General features: G+C 35.7%; 1 protein-coding gene across 3 annotated transcripts in view; it reads right to left on the minus strand.

Moving 5' to 3' along the window:
* Nucleotides 1-12,839, minus strand: part of LOC139982293 (uncharacterized) — a 166,148-nt gene that overhangs the window by 134,433 nt on the left and 18,876 nt on the right. Inside the window, exons 6-7 of one of the 3 annotated variants that reach the window (XM_071994982.1) lie at nucleotides 11,871-11,926; nucleotides 11,240-11,319 (exon numbers count right to left, since the gene is read on the minus strand). The exons of the other annotated variants lie outside the window; for them this stretch is intronic. Of the exons in view, the coding sequence (XP_071851083.1) occupies nucleotides 11,240-11,319; nucleotides 11,871-11,926 (136 nt within the window). The remainder of the gene's footprint in view (nucleotides 1-11,239; nucleotides 11,320-11,870; nucleotides 11,927-12,839) is intronic. 3 annotated transcript variants of the gene reach the window in all.

The following is a 12,839-nucleotide window of genomic DNA, read 5'->3' on the forward strand; positions in this document are numbered from 1 at the left end:
ATTACCATCACCACCACCATCACACACCATCGCCAAAACCAACACCCCAACAACCATCATCATCATCACCATCACAATCACCACCACCATCACCATCATCACCATCACTGCCATCACAACCACCATCATTACCATCACCACCACCACCATCACCATCACCATCACCATCACATCATCACATCATCATTATCATCATCGCCATCACCATTATCACAATTATCATCATCATAACCACCAGTACCATCATCACCACCATCATCATCAACAGCTTCATCACCATCATCAACATCATTGTCACCATCATCATCACCAATATCACCATCACCATCATCACCATAACCACTATTATTACCATCACCAAAACCACCATCACCATCACCATCATCACCACCACCACCACCACCACCACCACCACCACCACCACCATCATCATCATCATCATCATCATCATCATCATCATCACCATCATCATGGTCACCATCACCACCATCACCATCATTACCATCACCACCAACACCATCATAACCATCACCACCACCACCACCACCATCGCATCGCATCACCACCATCACACCACCACCATCGCACCACCACCATCGCACCACTACCATCATCATCATCACCACCACCATCATCATCACTTCATCACCATCGCACCACCACCATCGCACCACCACCATCGCACCACTACCATCATCATCATCATCACACCACCATCACCATCACTTCATCACCATCGCATCACCATCATCGTCACCACCATCACCATCATCATTACCACATTGATCTTTATCATCATTATCATCAGTGTACTTCCTTTTAAAAGAATAGTGAATCGGCACTGTTTATATCTGACCAAACGTTGGTATACCTCAAAACCCCTTATATCATTCATCGATCACATATCACACAATAAGGTTAGTAAGCATGCATATATATTTATTTTTTAGATTGATGTTACTTCTGCGTCACTAAAATGGCAGAACACAAAAACTTCTGGGTTGTTGGGTGCAAAATAATAATCTTCTCCAAATTTTCTTTTGAAATGACCGGCATTGTTTCAAAAAATAAACTTCCATTCGGTGGATTCATTTTTAGTGAGTGAACCATCAAGGGTTCCTATTAAAATAAACTAACTGGGAAGAGTATAGAACGTCCAGATGTCAGCTTCCAACGACCAGACTGGAGATTTAGTCTGTAATACCCTTCGCTTAATCCATAAGGCATCCAGAAAACTAAAATATAAATGAAAACAAAGCAGGTATAGGTAACCAGTATCAACAAACTAAAACACGATAATATAAGACAGAACGGATATCGATGTTATAATCTATGTTTGCATCAGGTCAAACTTTCATAGATTTAGTTAACGAGACATACACAGTAAACAGTTGAATTCCGTTTATTGTTCATGCAAAAGGCAACACTTTTAACTGAGAAATTCATACAGTATACTTTTCCTTATACTTATAGAAACGTACAAGAATAAAGACCAATGGGAGCAATCAGCTTGTCTCAGTGTTTTTCTCCAAAGCTAGATGTGCTATCGACATTATTATATCACAGAACTATATCTATTAACTGTATGGTTGCATCCCAACACTAACATATGTTTAAAGCAGAAGGGTCAAGTAACCATCATTTGAGAATTGAGAAAACTGTTATAACATATTCGCAAATAGTCAGCATCTGTCCTGAATTAGAATTAGATATATGTTTTTATCATTAAGCAAACATACATTGTGTACAATATTAATTTCAAACATTTTGTGTGCGTTTGAAATGTAATTAACACCAAACCTTACACATATTACTTTAAATATATATTTAAAACTGATTAAACCCTTACCTCCCCTTTTCCCTACACAATTTCCAATATGATAGTTAGAGAAAGTAATTTGTTGTGACACATTTTAAACAGTTATCTCTCTCTAGTAGTTAAGGGTCAGAGCGCCCTCAGTTACTGAATGTGCAAAGGTTTGCTCCTTTCATTGCATTGTGCAAAATCTCACTTATATTACCTTAATTTCATTAGGATCTTATAAGGTGTTAAGTTTGCAAAGAGCTGTACTTTACTGTCTTTTACTTGTGGTATTTAATTTAGTTATTGAAATTAAGATAGCAGATATCTTTAAATGTATGTATTCTAGTAATTTGAATTGAAGTTTTGAGTTTATGTCTATTAAAATTATTTTTCCAGATATTCTAAAGTTATTACAACTGAAATGTCGTGTTTAATCTAACTCTGTTTCAGATCTCTCTCTGAAGTTAATTACATTGCTCATAAACATTGCAGATAACATACAAAAAGAACTTAACGATTGGAAAGCAATCATATAACCTGAGCATTTGTCCTTAAAGCGTGAAGGTTGTATACAATCCATGATCTATTATAGACAGCTATATGTAAATTTATCAGAGCTTTGATGTAGAATATTCTGATGAAAACATGAGCAAGCTACATTTTTCTTGATTTATGTTCGATTTTTACGTTTGTTTACTACCAGTGGTACCGCTTCCTTTATTTTACCGCTAGGAGAATTCGTTCACGGTTTTACTCTGTATTATGTTGTTATTTTAATTCCTTCAAACCATACCGCTAGTGTTTGCTCCTTTCATTGCATTGTGCAAAATCTCACTTATCACTCATGTAACTTTGGAAGTTTTTGCATCAGATTCAGGGCACCAGCTACGTTGTTTTTGTATGTCATTGTATTAAACATGTGTGATCTATTCCTCACTCTCACCAACCAACTACACTAAGACCCCTCCACTTTCCCATATCCTGTTCTAAATTTCCACAACGATTTAATATGCATTCAAAACACGTCATTATCTTATCTTATTTCAGAGAGAGAGATCACTTTCGTTAATGTTTACATATTCAAGCTCCCCTCACTGTAATACTATGTAGTAGCCAGTTGAGTGTACTGTACATGGTCTAGGTTTTATTGATGTTTGTAATTCTTTGATATCTCTGTTTTTTCTGTGCGAAAGTAAATATACGGAACGTTCAGTACATTACAGAAAACTAATTAACTGATTTATTTAAACTGTTCCAAAACTCTTTCTCAGCTATGTCACTCGTTTGTGAAATGTCTTTCTTAATGTTTTTTTAATAGAAGAAACAGTCTTATTCTGGCCGGGATTAACATGATATGAACTGTATCTTTAATGTTCTTGAATTATGAGAAGAAAGGAAACAACAATATGAACCGAACAAGGCAAAATATAGTCATCAATCATTTTCTAATCAATCATCGTTACTTTACCTTCAACGTTCTTTGTAATTAAGTTGAACAAATCATGTATCGATGTATAAGGAGGCAGCAGACAGTACTTAAACCTGATGATTAAAGAAACGGAACATTTGATTAACAAAGAGACAAAATCAGAGACTCCATAATGATTAGACGCTGGATTCGAATTAACTTTAAAATGAATAATGTAATAAGGAGATACCATTGTTTCTCTCCATTTCCTACTACACAATGTACCAGCTACACTATGTACCAGCGGCAAGATGTCTTAGCTCCGTGTTCAATTTATGTAATTAACGACGTGCGCTTTATTTAAATACTCTCCGGTGATATACCGCATGTAATAACCAGCCGAGAAATGTTTGCGAGATAATTTAAAATTTACTAATAACTATCAATATGCCCTTTTAATATCTGTTCGACACCTCACATCATTAGTTTGATTGTTATTTCATGTCATGTGATACTTGGAGAATGGGAAGATTACCATAATCATCATCTTAATCACCCCATTAACCATCACTATCACCGTAATCACCACTATCACCATCACCACTATCTAAATCATCAAGATATTCATCACCATCACCATCACCATCACAAGCACCATCATCTTAATCACAATCATTATCATCATTGTCATCTTCATCGTCACTATCACCATGATCATCATCGTCGCTAATCTGGTCATTTGTGTGACCACCATTACCATCATCACCACTTTTCTCATCATGATCTCCATCACCATCATCACATACCACCATCGTTGTCATCAGTATCACCATATAATCCCAAGAACATCATCATATGGATCATGATCATAAACATCAACATTACCATCATGGTCTTCGTCGTAATCATCGTAAACAACATCATTACCATATGATACCACCATCACCATCACCACCATCATCATCATCACCACCACCATCACCACCATCAACATCATCACCGCCAACATCATCATCAACATCACCACAATCACCATCATCATCACCATCACCACAACCATCATCATCGTCAACATCATCATTATCACCATCGATATCACCATCATCACCAACATCATCATTATTATCATTACCGGGATCACCATCACCTTCATCATCCAAATCGTCATGATCACCAACTCCACCGTCATCATCACCATCACCATCGTCATCACCACCATCATCATCACCATCATCATCACCATTATCACCATTGTCATCAACACCACCATCATAACCATCATCATCATCTCAGGAGGCCACCACCACCATCACCACCACCATCATCATCACAAACATCATCATTATCACCATCGATATCCCCATCATCATCACCAACATCATCATTATTATCATTACCGTCATCATCATCACCATCACCATCCCAATCATCATGATCACCAACACCACCGTCATCATCACCATCACCATCACCATCACCATCACCATCACCATCACCATCACCATCACCATCACCATCACCATCACCATCACCATCACCATCACCATCACCATCACCATCACCATCATCATCATCATCATCATCATCATCATCATCATCATCATCATCATCATCATCATCATCATCATCATCATCATCATCATCATCATCATCATCATCATCATCATCATCATCATCGCCTCCGGCCACCACCACCACCACCATCATCATCACAAACATCATCATTATCACCATCGATATCCCCATCATCATCACCAACATCATCATTACTATCATCACCATCATCAAAACCCCAATCATCATCGTCACCAACACCACCGTCATCATCACAATCACCACCATTATCATCATCACCATCATCATCACAATCATCATCGCCATCATCATCATCATCATCATCATCATCATCATCATCATCATCATCATCATCATCATCATCATCATCATCATCATCATCATCATCATCATCATCATCATCATCGACTCAGGCCACCACCACCATCACCACCATCACCATCTCCATCACCATCATCATTATTATGATCACCATCACTATCACCATCACTATCACCACCATTATCACAATCGCCATGACAACCATCATCATCATCACCACCATCATCACCATCACCATCTCTATCACCATCATCATCACCACCATATGATTCCACGATAATCACCATGATTATCACCATCACAACCACCATCACAACCACCATCATCACAACCACCACCGCCAATATCACTATCAACACCATCATCACCAACACCATCACAATCATTACCATTATCACCAAAATCACCATCAACATCATTGTCATTTACCACCATCGCCATCACCATCATCATTATTACCGTCATCACAATCACCACCACCACCATCATCACCATCAACATTATCACCATATGGTTCCACGATCATCATCATGATCATCACCATCACAACCACCGCCATCACCATTACCAACATCAATATCACTGTCAACACCATCATCAACACCATCACAATCATCAACTCCATATTGATCACCATCATCACCATCACCACCAAAACAACTACCACCACCACATCACCATTAACATCATCACCATCGTCATCATCATAAGCATCCTCACCATCACCATCATCATTATCACAATCATCACCAGCACCATTATCACCATCAACACTATCGCCATTCACCATCATCGCCACAATCAATATCGCTATCAACACCATAATCAACACCATCACAATTATCAACACCATATTGATTACCATCGTCACCATCACCACCAACACCACTACAACAACCGCCACCAACATTAACATCATCACCATAATTATAATAAAAACCATCCTCACCGTCATCGTCATCACCATCATCACAATCATCGCCTTAAACCATCATTGCCTTTACAACCATCACAATCACCACCACCATCATTATCAACATCGCTCTTGTGGTCGTGTGTGTGCCCACCAGAACCACAATAAAAACGTTTACCAATATGATCACCAGCACCACCATCGTCGTCATCATCATCACCCCCATATGATCCCAAAATTGATCCAAATCATTGTCATCATCACCATTATCACCGCCATTACCTCATCATTATGACCGTCCCCATCATCACCATATGATTCCACTATCACCATGATTATTAACATCACCACCAACATCACCACCGTCACCATCATCACCTTCATTATCACCATCATCACCTTCATCATCACCATGACCACCATCATCATCATCACCGTCGCTGTTTTGGTCATTTGTGTGACCACCATAACCATTATCACCATTTTACCAGCATTATCGCCAGCATAACCATCACCATATTATTCCAAGATCATCACGATTATTAACATCACCATCACCACCAACATCACCATCATCATCACCTCATCACCGTCACCATTATTATTACCATCAATACCATCACAATATGCATCATGATCATTAACAATATCATCATCACCTTTATCGTCATCGTAGGGATCATCTATACCATCATCATAACCAGCATCATATTATGATCCCACAATATTCACCATGGTAAGCAACATGATTATTAAGATAATCATCAACACCAACACTATCATCGTCACCATCACCACCATCATCATCACCTCCTTCGTCATCATCATCACCACTATCAACATTATGAGACCATCATCACCACTTTGATCTTATCATATTTCCATCTTTACCACGATATTCATTACAATCACCGTTCCCATCACCATCCCCACCACTGTGTCCCTTTTAGTTTCCTTCTTTCGTGATCTATTCCTTCCATTGCCTTATCTTTTCTTTCTTCTTTATTCATTACTTTCCAAAAAGGAGAAGAAAAGAAAAAATATTAAACATATTCTACTTAAAAAAAAACTTCTCACATCCCGAAGGCCTAACTAACGATTTTAAAACCAGACAGTGTCTAGACGTATCCATGGCAACCTCGAGGTACTTGTTTGTCAGTAAATTCCAGGTGTTTTTATTAAGGACGCGCGCGTCTATTCCATTGAATACCACTTCTTTTCATTGTATTGTTCAAGTATTTGATTGACAGGTGTTGAACAAAAGAAAATGTTAAACTATTGAAAGTGTCAGTACAGTCAGTGTACATCTTTAGCAAGAAAAATAAATGATGAAATAAGTTCAACAGACTTTTAGGATAAAAAACACCGAGTACTGTCTGCATAGAAAAGGGAAGAAATGGTTAACGTACAGATGTATGATATAAATGTGTACAGTATTGGGTATATATGACAAGGCCAAATTTTGCAACTGGAAATTTGGTAAAAACACAATGTACAGTATATAGAGATTAAGGAAGAGTCATAGGCCTTGTAGGTTTCGGAGGGGGAGGGTGTGTGGGGGGGGGGGTTGCGGGGGGTAGTGAGCAGAATACTGCAACGTTAGAAACGATCTACAGTAAAACCTTGTTAAGGAAATTGTGTAAGTGGTCCGGCAAATTGTAGAGGGTAGATTAGGGAAGCTTATGTTAATATAGTATTGTGAATGGATGAAGGAAATTACGTTTAATTTTTTATCACTGTTTGTTTTTTACTTAAACATCACTGTGCATTAATTATCAGTTAATTCATATATTAATTATGAAGAGAAAGAGTCCTGATAAAACATTGAGCATTTTCCCCTTTCCTTTATATCTCATTTAATTTTTTGGGTTAATCTATATGATCGAAGTTTGTACATATTTACTTTGGGTTCCTTTTGGCCCAAAAAAAAAAAATGAGATATGTTATTGTTAAGTGTAAGATTAGGCCTTATATCTCTTTATTTAAACAAATTTCATTCTTCTGAAGAATTTATAAGTCAATTCCATGTGTTTCTGTCTCATTTTGTCTCTATTTTACTCTCCCATTAATCATATTCCTCACCTGATGACTGTTCTTTCATTAACTTAGTTTATTTCTTTATCAAATTTCTTTTTCATTTCTTTTGTTTTACTACATTTATATAAACCAATTAATAAACATCCTTCAGTAACTATGAAATATAACTTTATCAATAATTAGTATCTTGTTTACACCATTAGTATCAAGTACTTATTTAATTAATGACTTACATTATATTTATAACTATCAATTATACTTACTGCAGTTCCTCTAATCTTTGAGAGTGTTGTACATAGTTTAATATTCCATTAACTTCATGTTTATTCATTTCTCTCCCTTCCTCTGTCTGTATGGACATCCTCTCTGTTGATGTTAGGATTGGTAGAGAGAGACCAGAGTAGAGGATAATGTTCCCATCTTCATCAATCTTACTAAAGGACAAGGCTAGATGCACACAGTCTATGGGAATCTGAAGAAAGGAAAATAATAAATAGAATTATTATCATCCTGTTTGTTAACAGGACAAATACTTGAAATTATAACATTATAATTAACTGAGGAATATTAACTTTATTATTGTTTTAAATTCATATAAATCAATAATATTTTGTTTATTTTAATCATGTCTTGTTATTATTTTGTTTATATGATAAATAGTGGTTTGAATTTGTTAAAAAAAGGGTAACTTAATTTCTAAAGTTTGTTTAATCTTCGATTCATTTTATTTTTATTAAGTGATATTTAGTCGGGGTATTAGGAGGCTGCCTTAGTGCGGAACTGGCGGGAGAGGGCGTCGATATGGTTTACCCTCGTGAATGTAAATGTATCGATTGGTGTCGTATTGGGTAGGAATGGGTGTGGTAGGGGTAAGGAGGGGTGGTTTAGGGTGGGAGAGCAAGTAGACTGCTTATACATATTAAATGTAATTTGTGTTTTACGGGGAGGTGGAAATCTGAAGAAAGGAAAACAAGAAGTATAATTTTTAATATCGCTTTATTAGGGTTGAAAGTTTGATACACAATTTCTTTTTAACTAGTAAATTAGTATGATTAAATACATTTATTTTGTTATGTTTTTATCTTTAATGTGGTTTCATGGAGATTTTAATTTCACAATCGGATCCTGCTTATGTTTACTGGGGTTTTTTTGTAACTATTTTTTAATATTTTTTTGGGGGGAGGGGTGAAAGTTTATATTAGTTTGATGACTGAAAGCAGAATTTTTTTTTCAGGATATTTTGCGTTTGATTTTAGAAGAGATAAAAGAGTATCTTAAATTATTGTTATTGTTTGTTGCTGAAGAATATCATAGTAACGTGTTAATTATTGTTGTTTACTTTTAAATATTTCTGTGCATTATCTTACAATAGGTGGGGTTGAAGCAATAAGGGATGTAAGCAAAAGATGTAACTCACTTTAATGTAATTATTTGTTTGAAACTAGGGTGTAACTGTATACCTTGTTTACAAACATCTGCTGTTATTTATTATGTATTGATTTTCACTGAATTTCGTTCATAGAGATATTTCTGTGTTGTTTTATTGAATATATATAACACTAACAGGTTTAGAATCATTGCTTGTTGCTGAAGAATATTAAAATACTTAAATGTTTGTTATTTACTTTAGATATATTTGTAAATTGTTGAAGAATAAACATACGCGGGTAACTAATTGTTGTTGTTGGTTGTTTACTTTTAAATATAATTTTTTAATCTGCTCTGATTTCAAATCAAGGGTGGTGAGTCTGGTTAGTAGCGATATTTAAATGTTACTTGCGTTTGGAGAAGTACAACAACAGATTGTAATATTTTCTTATTATGTGTTATTGAATAATATTGAAACAATGCGTAAATAAATTGTTGTTGTGTGTTGTTTACTTGTAAACCTTTTTTTTTTAAATCCATTCTCCTACAAGTCAAGAAGTGTAAAGGTGAATATTGGTAGCAGCATTTGAGCTTTATTTGAAGCTATTATCGTTCATTATGTTTGAAAATGAGGTGTGATGTTATCCTTTGGATAAAAACAGTTGTTATTATTTACATTTTATGTGTATATTTACTCCTCAATTTAAAAAGAAATTATCAAATTCTAGTTATAGTGCAGTGCTATATAATTTGCGTTTGTTTTGAATAATATACAAAAGTTGACTTGCAAGCGATTATGTAGTCATTTGTTTATTAAGCATATTAAAACAATTCGTACATATTTGTTGTTGTTTACTGTTTACTTTGAAGACATAAAGTTACTATTAAGGCAGATGAAGGAAATCTAGTCACAACAGCAACTGGTCTGACATATTTTACAGATAGTCATATTAATTGTATAAGAGGAGGGTGACATTGTATTTGTCATTTGTTCTGTTTGGAAAAACTTGAAATTATTGATTTAATTACAGTCAAGTGTAATTATTAATATTTCTTTAATCTTTTGTCATCATCGTTATCACAGACAATAGTAGATTCAGGAGATATAATGTCACGACTAGGTTAAAATACGAGGGAGTAGTAGGTTGGTTAGCTAAATATATTTATATCAGGGTTGGACTGTATGCAGGGTTACTGTTTAGTAAATACAAGTTGAGTGCTAATTTAAGGTCGGCGGTGGGGGGGGGGGGGGGTGTTAGCGATGGGTCTTTGGTGTTGTAAATTTCTAGATGTTCATTTCTTAAAAGTATAATTTTATCGGTTTTACAATTATTTTTTCTATCATATTTAATGATTGAGGAAAATTTCTTTGTGTTTAAACTTTACTTCACTAAGGCCACTGTACCCGATGACTGGATGGTTAGAGTGGAGTGACATGTATTATTGAGGTTTTAACTAAAGGTTATATGAAGGTGAATAGTTTACTTTTGAGAGGAAGGTGATTTGTGATATTGACTCATTCCATTGATATAGAAAATTAATGGGAGAAACAGGGATACCTGTAGTAATGAATAGTTGTTTTTATGTTGATATTTGTTGAAAGTTTATGGTGAGACTTGGTTGTAATATTTGTTTACAAATACATTTCAATAATGATCAAATGTAAACGTATTATATGATGTATTCTTCCTCACACTAAGGTGATCGGGAAATATTTGTAATATTATATTCTACAAGTTCCTTACTCATGTGGCCCATTGACGGTTTACTTACATTATGACTGGACGCTTTCAGCACGAGCTCTATGGCTGACCTCTGTACTGACACACTGTCTTTGCTACTGATGACTACACTTTGTGAGCACAAGTCTGTAATAGTTTGAACGTCATCAGCCTATTAAACAAGATAAACATTGTATTAGCAAAAAAAAAATGATATATGATAAGGTATAGAATGATAATTATTTATAAAATCACTATGATATGATCAAGTGCCACTTTACTAGTCATTAAAATAATAAATAATATGTATATATGATGAATCATATAGTGTGTTATGAGGCACGGTGGTTGCAACCGGTATGGGCGCACTGTACAATACATACAGAACGCGTGTAAGGACATAACACCTTAAATCCGATAAGTCAAAACACTATCATGCCTTATGCAGTCGCCTTGTACGGGATGAATAAATTATTGCAAGTATAAACGATTGATATTGAATAGTACGTTACTGTCCATGGTAAGACAGTAGAGAATATATAAAAAGAATAGAAAGGTTATACGTAACTGTTTAAAGAAAAAATAAAATGCAAAATACTCCTTATTTTTTACCTCCCCCGTTCACAGAACCTGCCCCCCCCCCTCCTCCCCATGCACACAAGCACACGCAAACACAACACATCCAGGCAAATTGAATTCAAACAGAACAAAAGTTCAACCAACCTTCTTCCATTTACCGGATTGGAGATCAAGATGACAGGCATTACTCGGCCACAAAACTGAAAAAAAAACAGAATAAAAATAAAATCAACAAAGTACATTTATTAATATAACCAGAGCTATGTAACTAAGACTCTCAATAAATTGAAACTAAGCTACCTAATTTTTGATTTAGATATATTATAAAATTTACATTTATTTTTTCCTGCAGGATTTTCATTTAGGATCACACTGACCTACCATCACTATGACATTCGCCGAACATTCCCTCACAGAAATGAGCTAAACTTATCTTACACTTTAACGATTTGGAATTGTTTCAAATATTCTTAACCAAATATTATGTATCATCATTGTTACAATAAAGCAGAACAATTAGTAACAAATATCAAATTGAAAGAAATGATCGCGGTCCTGCTGAATGGCAGTAAATATTTATTTACTGGTATTAACTGTAACCTTGGAAGGATTTCTTTGCTTTATCTCCACAGCATAGTAGAGTAGTTTAATATCATTGTGGTATAACAAGTGTTTGTTACATTACACAGTCTGTACTGTAACCAGTATACATTGTTTTGTAACATATTGTAGTGTAAGACCCCGGTCACACGTACATTTTTTTTCAGACATAACGATATTCCGACCATGGTCCGACCATGGTACTGTTTGCGTGTGACCGCTCTCTACTATGGTCTGACGATCGTCCGACCATCGTCCACTAAAGATGGTAATTAGCACCGTTAGCCCTGAATTAACCATGGTCCGACCATCGTTAGCAGGAGGAACCATGCGTGTGACCGCAATTGTGTTGTCCGAATATTCATGTTAGCGTAAACAGTGACCTCGGCCGGAAATCCCCGATTTCAATCCTTTGACATAGCGACGCGTGCCTAGATACATACGATGTAAACAACACAAACCTGCACTGCACTGCATACAGCACACTTTACATACACGCGTACGGTTTTTACC

Source organism: Apostichopus japonicus, chromosome 16 (assembly GCF_037975245.1).
Source record: "Apostichopus japonicus isolate 1M-3 chromosome 16, ASM3797524v1, whole genome shotgun sequence".
Classification (NCBI taxonomy): Eukaryota; Metazoa; Echinodermata; class Holothuroidea; order Aspidochirotida; family Stichopodidae; genus Apostichopus; species Apostichopus japonicus.